This window comes from Pisolithus orientalis (assembly GCF_024613125.1).
Source record: "Pisolithus orientalis strain OTSU chromosome Unknown F5J12scaffold_20, whole genome shotgun sequence".
NCBI classification, from domain to species: Eukaryota; Fungi; Basidiomycota; class Agaricomycetes; order Boletales; family Pisolithaceae; genus Pisolithus; species Pisolithus orientalis.
Genome location: NW_026260801.1, coordinates 565,866 through 581,403, shown reverse-complemented (window position 1 = coordinate 581,403; position 15,538 = coordinate 565,866). Strand labels below are relative to the sequence as shown.

The 15,538-nt window shown below is 49.7% G+C and overlaps 5 protein-coding genes across 5 annotated transcripts; 1 reads left to right on the top strand and 4 right to left on the bottom strand.

Annotated features, from left to right (window-relative positions):
* Positions 1–117: 117 nt before the first annotated feature.
* Positions 118–3,014, bottom strand: F5J12DRAFT_928145 (uncharacterized protein). Its single transcript, XM_051749431.1, has 11 exons — positions 2,818–3,014; positions 2,484–2,758; positions 2,284–2,431; positions 2,056–2,224; positions 1,806–1,971; positions 1,583–1,714; positions 1,341–1,457; positions 1,093–1,229; positions 715–799; positions 271–417; positions 118–204 (listed from the first exon to the last, which is right to left on the bottom strand). Exons 2-11 carry the CDS (start codon positions 2,590–2,592, stop codon positions 170–172), a joined length of 1,245 nt encoding a protein of 414 aa, XP_051598791.1. The 5' UTR covers positions 2,593–2,758; positions 2,818–3,014; the 3' UTR covers positions 118–169.
* Positions 3,015–4,912: 1,898 nt separating this feature from the next.
* F5J12DRAFT_209093 (uncharacterized protein) lies at positions 4,913–7,027 on the bottom strand. The gene is made up of 6 exons (XM_051738427.1): positions 6,516–7,027; positions 6,435–6,462; positions 6,307–6,381; positions 6,198–6,254; positions 5,865–6,134; positions 4,913–5,818 (listed from the first exon to the last, which is right to left on the bottom strand). The coding sequence occupies exons 1-6, from the start codon at positions 6,839–6,841 to the stop codon at positions 4,997–4,999; spliced, it is 1,578 nt and encodes a 525-aa protein (XP_051598790.1). The 5' UTR covers positions 6,842–7,027; the 3' UTR covers positions 4,913–4,996.
* Positions 6,871–9,262, bottom strand: F5J12DRAFT_783819 (uncharacterized protein; the record flags this gene model as incomplete). Its single annotated transcript, XM_051742921.1, has 6 exons — positions 6,871–7,417; positions 7,452–7,823; positions 7,972–8,008; positions 8,272–8,425; positions 8,655–8,745; positions 8,946–9,262. The coding sequence occupies 6 exons, from the start codon at positions 9,260–9,262 to the stop codon at positions 6,871–6,873; spliced, it is 1,518 nt and encodes a 505-aa protein (XP_051598789.1).
* Positions 9,263–10,288: 1,026 nt separating this feature from the next.
* Positions 10,289–11,645, top strand: F5J12DRAFT_928143 (uncharacterized protein; the record flags this gene model as incomplete). Its single annotated transcript, XM_051749430.1, has 7 exons — positions 10,289–10,489; positions 10,617–10,638; positions 10,664–10,782; positions 11,030–11,176; positions 11,224–11,275; positions 11,326–11,338; positions 11,402–11,645. The coding sequence occupies 7 exons, from the start codon at positions 10,289–10,291 to the stop codon at positions 11,643–11,645; spliced, it is 798 nt and encodes a 265-aa protein (XP_051598788.1).
* A 2,405-nt stretch (positions 11,646–14,050) lies between these two features.
* F5J12DRAFT_840460 (uncharacterized protein) lies at positions 14,051–15,183 on the bottom strand (the record flags this gene model as incomplete). The annotated part of the gene is given in 6 exon segments (XM_051746104.1): positions 14,051–14,123; positions 14,156–14,182; positions 14,202–14,222; positions 14,266–14,511; positions 14,566–14,724; positions 14,792–15,183. Coding segments are annotated over 6 exon segments (889 nt in total), but the record flags the coding sequence as incomplete, so codon positions are not given.
* Between the last annotated feature and the right edge of the window lie 355 nt (positions 15,184–15,538).

The following is a 15,538-nucleotide window of genomic DNA, read 5'->3' as shown; positions in this document are numbered from 1 at the left end:
ACCGGGTAATGGAAGCACCCTCCCTCTGGTGATTGGGTTGTACTCGTTTGCGACTGCGAGATAGCTCCTAGCTTCTAAGTACTCTTGCATCTACTTTACGAGCAATTGAGGTCAGCTCTCAAGTTCATCTGTCACCTTCCTTTTCTGACCACATGCATCATTATATTTCTTACCGCCTGTCCCGTCTCTTCGTCACTTGTCTTTCTACCACAGGGAGTGATCGTGGATTGCAAGTCGTACTGCCCATTCCGCGTACTACAATTCACTTACCAGCTACAGCATGCGCACGAGTTGCAGAATCAATCGCCCGGCCTGCGGAACTAGTGCCGCCGTTCGGGGCCGCCTTCACGTCTCTTTTGCCCATGACCCTGCTCCACTGCGGCAATTTTGCGATCAGATCAATTTCCCAGTGCTGATCTATCCACTCGAGATATTACTGTGCTCCCATCTCCCTCGTGCTCGCTATTTGCCGACATTGTTCTCACCACGTTCCTGAGTAGCGCAGCCCTAAAACTAAGGCAGTCTGTTCTTGCCACCTTGATTCCCGCGGTGGGACGTATCCGCAAAAGGCAGTGGAGTGGGGCAAGGAAAACAAAATTACAATAGATGTTATGATCCTAGTATGAATCCCATGCAGATGCCACATTGTTGCGCAGGAACACCAGGCGCCCTACGTTCATGCACTTCGTTCATTCCTGAAGCCCCCCAACCTACATTCGCGAACTGGAGGAATCCAATATCCAACGTCTGAGGGGATTCCCGCATTCAGCGCCCGTGTGGAGGCACAGCCCGAACTTACCTACAAGCGCCATAGCGATTCTCTCGAAAATCGCTGGGGATGGGTTAAAGTTAAGGGAGAGGCAGAAGCTTGGGACCAAGTCGTTCGATCCTCGTTACACAAACTGCAGGTGAGTAGATGTATGATGAAATTCATGTCTGTCCCGTGACTGACAATGGTGGAGCGCGGAAATCTCTTGGTACGCAAGAGTAATTTTGAAGATTCGACGCATACTAGCGCCACTACTAGATATGGAGTTCTCGAACCGATGAAGGATTTGAATATGGCTTTGCGCTGTGACCGTACTCACTCACTGTGTACTTTACGCGTCCATCGACCAGTCGAATTATGGCACTGTCCACTCTCAACTCAGCTGCATAGGTAAAGCGCGTGTCGCTTGAGACTAACCACTTGTTTTGCCACGCACGCTGCGCTCCGAGGGACTGGATGCCTGCAGGACGGCGCAGGTGACGGTATGAAAGCTTGTAAGCTATTGCCATCTTTCTTCTGAAGAGAAACGCACAACTACTCGTTAGGAAGCTACCATCCATCACCTACATACTCCCTTGCACGCGACTCAATATGTTGATGTCAGGATTCGAGGTGACAATGTAAGGGATTTTCGTGATCACTACTAACCAAGGGCACGGTGAAGCGGGATCTTGGGCACACAGCCAACCTGAGCAGAAGGATGATTACTGTCGCTGACCAGGGCCATCATTAGATGGGAGAGTAAATTCTTGTGAGTAAGTATAGAACCTGCCTATCGAAGGACGGCCATTTGGACTCCAGCTGCTCGCTCACTAACGGAGAAGTCCAGACTTGTGTTTAATAAGTTGAAGGGTACATACTGGGCAGGGATCGCAGTGACTTCAGACATCTCCAATTTCTCATTCGCAGTGACGCATGTGGAATGCAGCCTCATTGCATTGCGTGCTACTGATACGGAATGCAAAGTTATGTGTATCATGATAAAATAAGACTTAGTAAAGTGAAGCAAAAATCACCAGTAAGGTCAAAATTAAACCCATGACGCCCACTATTACACTCGCCTTCGCAAAAGTGTTGTCACCAAGCCAGACAGCTACAGTCATTCCTATAATTGGTACAAGTATGCCCGTAAACAGCCAGAAGAATGGCATCGCCAGCAACACAGCAACAATTGTAAGCTTGAATGTGCTTGTATTTATTTCCTATCATTACCGGACATTGGCAGCACACGGATATCAGCAATAAGAGTGAGGGAGGGAGGGAGGGAGGAAGGATAGCACACTTACTCTTACAGTCTGAGGTTGCACAGCATTCAAAAACATAACAAGTCCAAGGCCACTCACAACACACAAAGCGGAACACAGACCACCGGCCAAAAGGCAAACGTACGGAAACGAATCATCCCAGGCTGTTATGGGCGACGGGGTTTTACTTGTCACAAACGAAACAGCCGCTCTACATTTGAGTAAGTGGAAGCACAGGGGGAGAGTGGTACATCAGGACACAGGACATACGCCGTCACAAGGGAACCAACGACCGTAACATTTGACGTGCGGTTAACCAACTGATTTTTCAGTTCACGCCACTGCATTCCATCTTCCTGCTCTAATATCTGGAGAAGTCCCCCAAGTGAAGGTATGCCAATTAAGACAAGGGACATAACTGTGCACGTAGACCGTCGTGAGATGTCATATAATATGAATCGACCACGTACAACGGCGAAGCCGCTGAAATTTGGGTTTGATAAAACGTCGACCCCTGCTAGAAATCACAACTTGAAGGGGTATTGTAGAGGTTTCATTTGATGTACGGTCCCCTGGCATCACGGTTGGAGTGGTGGAGGCGAGGATGCAGGTAGCGATATGAGCTAAAAATGGTTCTCACCTTGGTACAGTTATATACGACAGGACAGGCGATTGCAACGAGGCATCGAAGGCGCTAGGTGCTATGGGCGCTTGGGCGAAGTGCGGAAGTGGCCCCAAAGCTAGTCTACATGTGGGCCAGCCCCATGAATGGTTGCCGGAAGTTAAAAAAGAAAGGGTTCTCACCCTTTCCTTTTGACCTTTCCTTTTACCTTTGTTGAGGCACACAAATTGAAATGATAGATGTAGGTGGGTTCATAGTGCAATGAGGCGATTGGGGAACTCATCTGTATTCGAGTGTGACGTAGTTAAGATGCGGCAGAGAGTAAGTACTCCAGTAGGAGCACTTTGGAATGAATCCTAGTAGACTGCAAACATATCCCTGACGAGGTTAGTTACTTACGTCTAGAGGCGCTCTCACTTGGCTTACATAACAACACCGTGACACCCGGGCGACACCCTCTGGCACGCCATCGAAGATGGCCTGCATCAGTAAAGCTAAGCGTTCAAAAACCTGGGTGTTCAGGCGCTTAATATTCGCCAGTGTTTGCAGAGCATTCAAAAACTTTCTAACGTGCATGCTGTAATTTGGCTGAATTTACTGATGTGGCAGCACTGAACTTGAACTTAAAGCTGCATGTGTACTTCGTGTCCAAAGCCGAATACATTCCCGGGACCATATCAAGCCCAAGAAAAGAGGCCTTCGCAGCCCTACCGCTGAGTTGGCCGCGATCACAGACGACAGCCGCTGAATCGAACCCTACTCAGTTTGCAACCACGCTTCCTAGAGGTGAGCTTACTACACTGGTTGATTAGCAGTGGTGTATCACCTTACTCAAGTCTCCGCACACATCGATTTAATATTATGGCCACCGCTTCGTGTCCAACTTGCATTCTCGGTTCAACGTCCCTGTGATGTGATGTTACCTTCCTATTACACTCCGCTGTGCTAATCTTATGAGCAACTCGCTTGCCCTCATCCATCTATCGGAGATCATTGCAGTACCCTCGTGTCCACTTACTCTCTTCCGACATACCTCTATCACCTTCCTGAGCGGAGTACCGAAACATGTTCTTGTGACGTTGACTGCTACGCACCCGGTGGAATCACCTTCCAAAAGGAATAAAATGAGGTAAGAAAACCCAAATCGCAGGAACTGTTGTACTCCTGGTGTCCTGCGTATGTCAATACTCTACTGCCTACTAGCTGGGAAGCAGCTACGCGACGCGGCTGTTGACAACTCTTTCGTACTTCAGCAAGCCCTCTCATTGGCCAATAGGCGTTTTACTGAGCGCGAAAGGAACCTTACGACAAGTTACTTCCAAACGGAGGCATCCACATCTGCAAATCGCTTAGTGCTCTAAGAGCAACGTTAGAGCGCTTAGCATCGGTAACAGTGCGTGCCGAGCTCTCAAACAATTCAAAAACTGTCTGAAGCGCATGCTGTAATTCGACCGTCTTGCAGATGCCATACGCTGCTCATACCCTCGGGTAGTTTTGCAGATGTAGCACCTGCGTTATCGACGTCAGCAAGCGCTCGTTGACGTAAATCACATGGCAGCCGGTTACCACCTTTGTCGCATCTCCCCAGTGCTTTCGGAACACACGAAATATAAGATGTTTGAACAGACGGACATGCACAGAGGAGCGACAGCGGACTCGACAAACCTCGCAAATGGGCCAAGAAAGTATTGCGGACCGGATCGGGTCGCCCAGAGCGCTACTTTGCTTGGTGATACGATAGCTAAAACGTTATGCCGAAGTCGCGAGAGTGGCCCGCGTTTCGCGAGTACTGATTTGTTCTCGACCGTGAAGGTAAAAAGTATGATGTGAGACTGACGCGACACGTCTTCACTGAACATGCCCATACAATCTCTTCATCAAACAGAGCTGTCATAGTTTACGCAGAGATTACCCATAGCTGGGAGTCCCAAAGCTTTCTGCAACAGAAAAATTGACTGAATCCTAACAAGTATATCTGAAAACTACTAAACCAGTCCGCCATTCATCGTGTATACGAAAACATAAATAGAGTAGAGCGATTATTAACATAGTCGTAATCATCAACTTGCATGCAGCAAGTGCGTCTTCGATTTAAATCATGCATAAAGGATATTTCTTTCTCGCTTTGAGTTCTAAGGATGGAGAAATGATGGTCAGCCACGAGCATCAAAAACGAGTGGGAAGATGGGTGCATTAAAGGGATCAGCGTTCTCTGATGATACGCAGAATGGTACACCTACCTGTCACAATTTGTAGCGAAGGCCACAACACACGGAAATTATGTAAGACAAACCAAGAAGTGCGTGCTCACTTATTGTCACGTCGACATTCAGGATGTCTTGAAGAAAACTGCGAGGAAAACTACATAGACCCTTTCTTTGGGCGTGGGCACTTTAAGTGTACCTCCCTCAGATGCCTGATCATGCTTTCCCGCTTAACTTGCTTTCGCGAACCTGGAGGACACCAACGGCACTCGACTTTGATATCCGATGCCATGTTTTTGATGCCATGGATAGCAGCGAAGTGATTTGGCAAATCATGGGACGTCACAGGGCTGCCACATACCATTCCATCATCACCCTTCCAACCACAGGATTTACGTGCAATGTGATCACAAAAAGGGCGTGTCGTGAGCAAGCTGTTCGAGAAAACAGCAGCGGAAGAGTTAGCTATAGGTGATCCCAAAGGCATTGGAAGATTCCCGCCATTATGGGAGTGGTCGGAGGCCGGCGGGTGTAGCTCCCGAGCCATATTTAAAGGCGATGACAACGGTACCGCCGAGTAAACATTCTGGCCAGATGCGCCGTCTTCGTTGCACGTCATTTCATGATCGTGTACACAGCCAGGTTGAGAGACGGTATGGTAGGGGAAGGATGTTGCTGGCATAGACAGGGTGGTTCCAGTAGCGAGGTCAACACCTGACGAACGCGTGTTTGAAACGTCTCCATTGCTCACGCACGCATAAAACCCTTGAGAAGATGGCAGAAAGACGTTTGAAGGTGAAGACAGCGGCGGGCTTAGGTCAGCGACCTGGCAAAAGGAATAGCTCGGTGTGTCGCGGTAGTTACGAGGATCCACCAGGCAAGTTTCAACATCGTACCGCGGCACATCCATCTGAACCACTTCGTGAGTGCCAATGACTGGAAAATCACCAGTACATGGCATCGGTGGGACGGCAGGAACCTTAATCCAATTAACACCCGCTGAAATATGCCGAAACCGTCCTTACTGAGGAAAGCCTTTCATCTTGCCCACTACGATTTGTTGGGTATGGTGTGATGGAACAGTTTACTGATGGATTCTGAGCAACATAACTCGGACCTCCATTCATTAGGTCAGGGATATGACCGGTGACCACCACGGTATTGTCCCGAGAGCCTGAGGCAATCCTCTCCCCTTCGGAGGAGAATCCAATTGAGTTGAATGCATTAGTACACCCCTCAAGGGTGCCACGAATCTCCACACCTCTCTCATCCCTGGGGCACGTTTGGGCAGGGTGCTGGTCAGAAGGAATTCTTAGTGAGTACCCTTGAATAGCTTAGGACGCCAAAGTTGAGCCTACCATAAACGGCCTGCCGTTGCCGGTTCCCCCGTTCGACAATGATGCAGATCGAGCATGCTGAGTTCGTGATAAGTGTGACGACCATAGAACCATTGGAATAGTGACTAACATCTTGTGCGCCATTTATGCCCGCGTGGGTCATTAAAGTTTGGGCATGTGGCCAGTTCAAAATTTGCTGGCGGTGCTAGACGGTGGTCAGGGTTTCATATCAAATACGAAAATGGGCGGTTTGCAAACCTCAGAGGGGAAAGTAGAACAATCATTTCTAAAACAGAAAAATGATGAGTCATCCACGACCCACGGTGAAATCGCACTTACCCGAAAGAAGACGTTCGCACCCGTTCCGGAACACTGCCACCGGGAGAGGTGCCGAGTGCAGCACTGTGCAGCACATGGCTGAGATGGCACTGCTGCAACATATCCTGAGATAATGATGCTGGGGATGGGCAGAATTCAAGCGTGTTTGACAACGTTGAGAAGAATGATTCGCCTTGTATATCACCGGAAGCGAACCAAGAAAGAAAGCGAGGACCGGGCAAATCGGAATAACGTAGGAGTGAGCCACAGAAAGTAGAAAGGAAAGGCTTGTGGATTGTTAAAAAACAAGACAGAGTCAGAGATTGGGAACGGGGGTCAGAAAGCATGCTATGTTTCGTAGTTTCGCTTTATCAGCTCAGAGCGCGGCAGTGCTGGCGGTGACAACCGGCCACTCTGGAACGACTCCGGGCAAGTGATTGCCCACCAACGTTGGAGGCACTCGCGACATGCTGAGTGCTGGAGAGTTAAGCGTAGACGTACCCGGCGCCCCCACATATGTCGATCTCGATATATGCGAGGGAGGATGCTTGTACAGCAAAGGATTGTATAGCCCCGAACCCTCCATCCCGGCACGTAACGACACCTGGATAGCAGACGTGCACTCAGTGGACAATGGGTAGCCAGTCACACCAGGACATGGATCCTTGGGGGAATGGAGTGTACCATGGAACATCCTTCTATCAACGGTGGAACCCGAGATGCTCCTCGCGATAGTGCCACAACATAGACCTGTGTCCCATACGCTTCCCACACCGACCGCGTTCGACGAGTTGAGTCCGCGGCATGTTAACGATACCGTGGGCGGAAGCCAGGTGGGCTTCGCAATGGTAGCGTATGAGCACGTCACATATACCCCCACACTTGTCTCCCCAGCCACATGGCCGTCCGTCATCAGCGGATACCTGTGAAGGAGTCGGATTCTAGGGAGCCTCCAACGAAATACCGGGTGGTCGGCGCTGTGTGTCTGGGATGGGAGGGGGGCCCACTGATTTAATGGGGTTGCCAATGGCGTTAAGGCCATAACTGAGGTACAAATGTTCTAAACGTCCCAGAGAAAGACCGGGATAGGTAGCAGGAACATTGCTTTCGGCGCCCTCAGCAGGGTTACGAAAGAATGATTTGTGCAGGGTTTCGCGCAACATGGTAATCATTGATGAGTCGTTGCTCCTGCGTTGCTCCTGTAAATGTCGAAGTCGAATTTGCGTTGACCAGCCCGACAATTGGAGGGAGTATGCTGGCTCGTTGAAAATTAGAGTCACTATAACTGTTGTCTGCAATTTGCGCAAGATATCCCTCAAACTATGGCCGCTAGTAGCAGGTGTCAGGATTTCAGTATTCAATAGTTTAGATCGTCCCCAAACCTCGAGAAAAGCAGTTCGAGGGCCACCGCTCAAGTGAAAGGTGATGATGGGTCGTCAGCAAAGGAAAAAAGACGATGCATGACTTACTCACTTACTCTGATGGTGTTTCTCCCTGTTCCACGACATGTTCACCTAGTGGGAGACAGCCGTTCGTTGATTCGATGTAGTGGATCGGGCAAATTGGAACAGCGGACGCCGCTGCCTCGGTGGGAAGCAGGGTCAGAAGCAGGAGTTGGGATGACAAGTTTATGAGTGTCAATAGAGACAGGGAATTCGCGACGAAAGGCAATTTCTCGACCACGTCGAAGGGGCTATAAATGTGTATCTTGAGCATGCTAATTTAAGAAAGAAAAATTAATGTCGGGTTGCACATATCATTGGCCGCTTTGACATACTTCTATGTGGAAATCCACGCGCGCCACCAGCAACGCGGCTGGTCGTAGAGGACACAAAGATCGCGCGAGCTCTTAACCCGACTTTGAGGCCAAGCGAGAGGTATATCTCAGCAGCCGCGACTTGTACAATGCATGGGCGTTCTGCTACTTCCATCTGAGTAACCAAAGAAGAGACCGGGTGCAAAAAGGAAAAGATCTCGTGCAAACATGTATACACCGAATGCAAGGGACCCGTTAAGGACGCTCTGCTAGGAACTCCTATCCTGCAGTAAAATTTTTGCACAGGATGCGCAAAGGGGGCCACCTTACCTATTTGACTGACAACATCCGCAGAGGTAAATAAAAGTTCCAGTCGAAATATCGTGAGTATGTTCTTTCAGAACCGCCAGCTGGCGTCCTGTGTTGAAACACTCAGGAATTCCTGTTCGGAAGACCAGGACCCCGCGACTAGGCATCCCCCAATTCTGCCTATGTCTATATAAATCCGGTCACCCAGATAGGATATACAGCTGAATGCCAATACTCATGTGATAGTACCGTCACCCGTAATCACTCAACAAGTAATGCTGAGCATCAAACATTAGCTATGGACTGGAATCATGCAGATAAGGAAGTAACGCCCTGATACGTGGGCAAGGAGCTTTTTACATAGGAACTGGACCGTTGTCACTCACCGGATCTTTGTTACATGTGGGAGACATTTGGCGAGCGAATAGGCGCTCTTCGAGGGTACATACATACACCAAGTTATTGTAGCGATGCTGAACACCGCGGCGAAGGACCTAACACGGTCCCTGAACCTTGTAAAAGCCCCCGCGTAATTGTGACAAAGACCAATCTGGAACTCCGCGTTCGCCGTCGCGAAAAAGTCCGGGAACGACAGAATCGCCACCCCACGGTACGTAGCTCGGTATTGCTCGATGTTCCAATGGACTTGCATTTGTTTCGCCGCACCGGCTTTGTATGGCCTTACAATGTCTCGTAAAGCCATGTGGTCCACCAATCCTGTCAGACCGATGATGAGTTGAGTCAGCGACTCAGCGGTTGTCGTTCAACTGGAGGCCACACCTGAACGTTCGAACACCAAGTCATTATAAGACTATAGTGAGGGGTTTGAACCTTGTACGCCGCAGCTGAAATACAGAGTACTTAAGAGCAGCGCTTGATGGCAAGGATGATGTCAAGTGCATCAAGTCGTCTGGCACGGGTTGGGAAGTGCTTCTGACTTTGAAGTTCATCACGTGAACACTCAGATCTCAGATATCGGCTTGGTTGAATGACATCATCACTGATCAGCGCTATCAGCCCTGCGGCAAGGTGCAGCACCCTTGTTCCAATGACAAAGTGCGAAGATGATGTAGATTACAGAAGGGGCATCCTTTTTTTTTTTCTACTTCCCTTGCAACTAAACGCCGATCATCGTCGCTGATACCACCACGTCAATAGCGCGGACTTCGATTTCTTCAATTTGAGTACCGAGAATCGAGATCGATTGTGATCAATATTCTGTTTTTGATTCGACACCAGCTGCGGAGAGTATACACTCACGGGAAAGTTAGCAGATGTTGATCTCCTAACAACTGTGGAGAGCAATTCTCGTAACGCTGGGTCCGATTGTTTATTTTTCCGGTTTCCTTATTCCTGTGGATGGCATGCTGTCAAAAACAACAGGGCGCCCTGCCCTCTACAGCATCCTGTCTTCGCTGCTTGCGCCCAAATCACAGGTTCGAAACCACGCACAAGCACACGTAGAGTTTGTCTCGCGCGGATGCTCGGTCAACGTATCACTCCCGGCCGTTCTAACTGCTTATTGCACACTCGGAGACGAAATTCGATGCTGATACGGCCACTGTTTCTTCACGCTTTTATTTGCCCAATTGTACTAAATCCCACTGCTGTGCAAGGTAGTTCCATCAACTACAGTGTAGCGCACGCCTGACATCCGAGGGAGGAAGTGATGGTCGCTGCATAGCAGAATTCGAAGCGGCACACGCATACAAGTAGCGAAAACAAAGGCATGTGCGGGATTACAGTGCAAAAGCGGAGGAGAGTGCTGTGGCAATGGGAGCCAGTGACGACAGTACTGGTAACGGCCTACGGCCGCACGGAGATCTCTGTTTACATCACCTTTAGGAAACGTATGGTAAAAGAGGTCGTTTTCAGAGTCGATGGTGTGAGTGACTTTGAAGATCGAATTGCCTGCGAGTCAGGGATCAAAGTGCGCGAGACATAGATTGCTACGAACCTTGCGAGTGGCTTTCTAGGCTAAGCAGCGCGAATAGAACTGACACGCTTGTCTTTGGTCACTACGGACCACTCATTTGCCTCGCTCTGACCTCGTGCAGAGCTTCTTCGCAACTTCTGAGGGTCCCTCCAATGCACATGCGGTCAGAAACCTACGTCATCTCTTGGAATTCCACATTCATTCGACCTTCCATCCAAGATAGGCAACACTGCAGCCACGCGGACCCCCCCTTGATGAAGGAAGACTCATTAGAAGCCCGTGGAGTCGTACGTTAATCTGAGATGGATTTCTGTGCGCACGAAGGAGGAAAGGATTAAGGTTATGATCGACATGGAGTCACCTTTTTTATAGGTGCAGCGGCGGAATCAATGTATGCATACGCAGCTGGTATCGACTGGCGGTAGGGCTTAAGTCCTGTTAGACTCCGAATCGGGGTACGACCCAGCGAGTACAGTATATACGTGACATGCCAGGCTTATTTTCAGAAGTTAGCAACTTGATAAGTAGCACTAGGTTAAAGTTCTTACCATCAACGAAACCCTGAGCAACATAATCGCACCTCCGCGAGAGGGGAAACGCTCAGCGGTTAAACCCGCTGTAGCGGGAGTACGTCGGAAGAGGCAGATGAAGTGTTGGAGGGACCGGCATCAGGAGATGCACGTACGCACTTTGCTTCGGCGGTCGGCAGTCTTGTATGTACGACGTAGCTGGCGGTTCCGCCGTCCAAGGAGCCATGGCTCACATGCGATGGCGATGTAGGTTAGCTCGCTACGCGCGATGCTTTGATTACTTGATCCCAACCCTCGTAGGTCCTCGCATAAGGTGAACGTGCGTTTCAATCTTTGTGCGTGCCATCACTGATGACATCGCACACGTGGGGTGCAGAGAGTGGATCGAGCGAGCCGCAGAAAAGGGGTTCATGTGGAAAGATGGCAGTTGTACGGACAGGCAGGTTGAAGCCTTGGCTGCCATCTACGCGCCCACTGCTTTCGCTGACCATTTGGATGGCTTCTGTGGCGTTGCAATTTTCTCACCTGCCAGTCATCTCTGCAGCGCGAGTCAAATCGATGATAAGTTGGGTCAGTCGTTGCCGTTCAACCGGATGCCACTGAACGTCAAGTCATTATGAGACTAAAGTGAAGAATTTGAACCTTGTCCCCCGCAGCCGAAGGCCCGAAATATAGAATACCCAAGAACGGCGCTTGATGGCAAGGGTGATGTTGAGTCCATCAAGTCGTCCATATGCTTGAAGTCCAGGTATATGTAACGCATCGCTTGCTCACATATCATCTCAGAAGATATCAACTTGGCTGAAGACATCATCGATGAGTAGTGGTTCATCGATCTGTCTTGTCGCACGGCGCAAACATTGCGGTACTTATGTATCCTTGCTCCGTGTCAAAGTGCGAACAGGTTGTAGGTTACAGAAGGGGCATCCTTTTTTCCCCACTTCCCTTGCAAAACGCTGATCATGGTCGCTGACACTACCTTGTCATCAGCGCGGACTTCGATTTCTTCAAATCCTGCGCCGAGATCGATTACTGTTTGATTACTATTCGTTGATTCACCGCTGGCTGCGGAGAGTCAATACTTACAGGAAAGTTAGCAAGCTAAGAACGGTGGGGTGCAATCCTTACACACCGGGCACGATTGTTCATTCCGGGTTCCCTATTCCTGCTAATAGAAGGACAGGGTACGTACCTGCTGTCAAAATCAAAAAACAGATCTTGCCGTCTACAGCACCCTGTCTTTGCTGCTTGCGCCCAAATCGTAGGTTCAAGATCAGGCACAAGTACGCGTAGAACTAGTCTCACGCGAACGCTTGGTCAACGTGACAGTCCTGGCCGCTCCACCTGCCTATTGCGTACCTGGAGACGAAATTCATGTTGATAAGGTCACTGTTTCTTTACGCCCTCATTCGACCAATCGTACTAAATCCCAGTGCTGTGCAAGGTGGTTCCATCAACTAACCTTGTAGGTAGCTTTCTATGGTAATGTCAGCGCAAAATGGAACTGACACGCTTGCCTTTGGTCACTATGGACCACCCGCCTCGTTCTTATATGGTGCAGAGTTGCTTCGTAACGTCTGACGACGCCTCTGATGCAGTCAGAAAGTTATGCCATCTCTTGGAATTCCACATTCATTTGACCTTCCGTTCCAAGATAGGCAACGCTGCAGCCACGCCGACTCCCCTTCATGAAGGAAGACACGCGAAGTCTGGTGGAGTCGTACGTTAACCTGAAATGGATTTCTGTAACCATGAAGGAGCAAAGGATTAAGGTTCTGATTGACGTGGAGCCACCTTTTCTTCGGCAACAGAATCAATGTGCTTATACAGCTGATATCAATTGGCGGGAGGCGCATTTGGCCGTGTAGGAACAGTTAAACAAAGTGCCTGAGGAGAAACGCTGTTGTTCCTTAGCCTAAGCCCTGTTAGTGTCCGAATTGAAGTAAATACAGTAGGTAGTAGTGCTATATTAAAGTTCTTACCATCAACAGAACCTCACGCCTCCACGAAAGAGGGGAAATGCTCGACTGTCAAACTCGCTGTCGGGAGTAGTTGAGACTGTCAGAGACATTGGTATCCTAGGAAGTGCACGTAATTCACTTCAGGAGGTCGGCAGTCTCGTACAAGTTATAATAGTATAGCTCCTGGCAGTTCTGCTGTCCAAGGAACGACCCACAGCATACGATGACGTTACAGGTTAGCCCTTTGCACGCAATGTTCTGATCAGATCACCTGGGTCCTTGTCTAAGGTGAACCTGCGTTTCGATCTTTGCGCCTGCCATCACTGATGGCGTTCCATATAAGGGCCCGGTCCTCTTCGTTTCGTTCACAGGGTGCCACCAGAGTCGAGATTCCAGGAACTGTTTTACCAAGAAACGGACTGGCTCGCGCGGCGAGCGGGGCGGTCGGGTGAGCCGCAGACTGTAGCTTTACGGAGAAGCAGGTTGAAGCCTTGGTTATTTTCTACGCGCTCACTGCTTTCCGTGGACTGTGGCGTTGTGATTTTCCCAGCCAGAGCCCCACAATATTGGCATTTACTTTGAACTTCCTGCGTGAGACTTAGGTACATCCAGGCGCTATCTCCATTGGGACCTTCCCTACCTTACACAAATAAGTAAAACCGTGGGTGCGACAGTAGAATGAGAGTTACAGGACGAGAACAAGCAGCCTGATTGCGCTTTACAAGATGAAGTGTCTAACTGGAACCAAAAGACGTGACTGCCATTTACTTATTTATGAGTGTATGATAACCGGTACATACATAGTGGCAGATCAAGCGCTCAGCGCTCAGCGTCGTTCATGACCATATTCATAACTATGATGGAATGGAAACGGGTGCGTGGAAAGAACGAGCAACAATCAGAGGAAAGTCATTACATAAACACGGGACCCCTTTTTGCAAGTGTGCGTCAGGTCCTGTGTGCAGGACCGGAACAAAGGTCTTTCAATATTCTCGAGCACGCAATTAGCTCTCCGTACCCTATTAGATGACAACAATCATTAGCGTAGCTCATTTCTCGGCGACGGAATCCAAGCTCCACCACTCGAAAGTGTTTTAAAAAAGACTTGCGCCTTAGTGGTGAGCGGCAACCACCGCACTGTGAGAATGGTGTGACCCGGACATGTTGACGACGCCGTGGGAAGAAGCCAGATGGACCTGACAATTCCCAGCTCACGAGTTCGTTGCATACACCCTCCTGTCCGTCTTTCCAAGGACAGGGCCTCAGATCACCGAAAGACTTGTTGTGGAAGCTCCGAGGTTGCGAAGGTTGAAGGCCCAGTTATGGAGGGGTGTATCTGAGAAGCTTCCGATGGAGAGCTTGTCATGTTGGCTGTGGCAAGGGTGGTCCACCGAACTGCCAAAAGGTGACGACGGAGCCTGGCACCGCCGTTGAGCGGTTCTAAGTATCCTGAGAAAAGAGCTGGACGCGCGGAGGGAACCTCATTGACTTGATCCGAGGCCATGGTAGGAACGTGTTGTGCGGGCTATATGGAAAGAATGAGTAAGCGGCGGCTCTTGTGGTATCAAGTCAAACTTACAATGACAGGTCCCGCATTTGGAGAGTAGAGCTGGGAAATATGGTAATTTGGACCACTTTGCACACAGTCATGATGGCCAAAAATGGCGGCGGTTTTCGTGGAGTCTACGTGGTGCGCCGACAGCACAGACATAGTTGATGCGCACGATGTGCATAGTTGCTGGAATACGGTAACAAGCGTTCAGCTGGTTACATGGGGAATATGGAAATGTGGATAGTCTCCTCACCGCTTGATGCCTTGGCCCATTTGAATACGACAATAGTGCCATCTTGCCAGAGGCGTGACAGCTTCTATCCATCCTTTCATGGGTGTCCCCCCCTCCATGGTGGAGCACAGTACGATCGGGTGGGAGGGGTATCATCCTCACGTTCGTCGTGGTTCCATCAACGATATCTGGTACGAATGGGGGATATGCGGACGTTGGAACGGCCCCGGCGAGCAGTCCCTGAGAAGACGATGGAGTGCAGTTGGAAAAAGGAGATAATGATTCATGTGCATCGTGCAAGGTTTGTTCACCCTGGTAGCCACGAGCTTCTCCGCGAGTTCCGAGATTAAAAAGGATCTCTCGATCAGTTTTCATATTCCACATCGTTTCACCGTTTTGTACACTAGCGTCAGTGCAAGGTGAATGGGCGTCATGTGGCTGCAACATAAAGTTCTGAACCTTAACACAACTAATCAGTAACATAAGGCGGTACTCGCCAAAGTCAAGCCTACCATCGACGGCCCTCCATGTCTTTGGCCGTGACTGGTCGATGAAGCAACGGGAAGGGGATCATGTACCCCTACATTTTGAACATCCCAGTGCTGGACTCCATGCATCAGGTCGAGGGCATCAGCCTGGGCGGCTGGGAGTGGATTTGCAAGGGGATGCTGTTGCGCGAAAGGGAACTGTAATGTGTTAGCGACCTCAGGGGATGCCAGTGGTCAAAGCCAAACATGAACCCACCACAGACGGCTCAACCTTGCCAAC

Coding starts and splice junctions, on each gene's coding strand:
- F5J12DRAFT_209093 (XM_051738427.1), bottom strand. CDS start 6,841: ATGCTTTCTGACCCCCGTTCCCAATCTCTGACTCTGTCTTGTTTTTTA. Junction 6,135..6,197: donor GCAACGGCAGGCCGTTTATG/GTAGGCTCAACT, acceptor CCTTCTGACCAG/CACCCTGCCCAAACGTGCCC. Junction 5,819..5,864: donor AAGATGAAAGGCTTTCCTCA/GTAAGGACGGTT, acceptor AATTGGATTAAG/GTTCCTGCCGTCCCACCGAT.
- F5J12DRAFT_928145 (XM_051749431.1), bottom strand. CDS start 2,592: ATGCCAGGGGACCGTACATCAAATGAAACCTCTACAATACCCCTTCAA. Junction 2,432..2,483: donor ATTTCAGCGGCTTCGCCGTT/GTACGTGGTCGA, acceptor CTACGTGCACAG/TTATGTCCCTTGTCTTAATT. Junction 1,715..1,805: donor TGTAATAGTGGGCGTCATGG/GTTTAATTTTGA, acceptor CCGTATCAGTAG/CACGCAATGCAATGAGGCTG.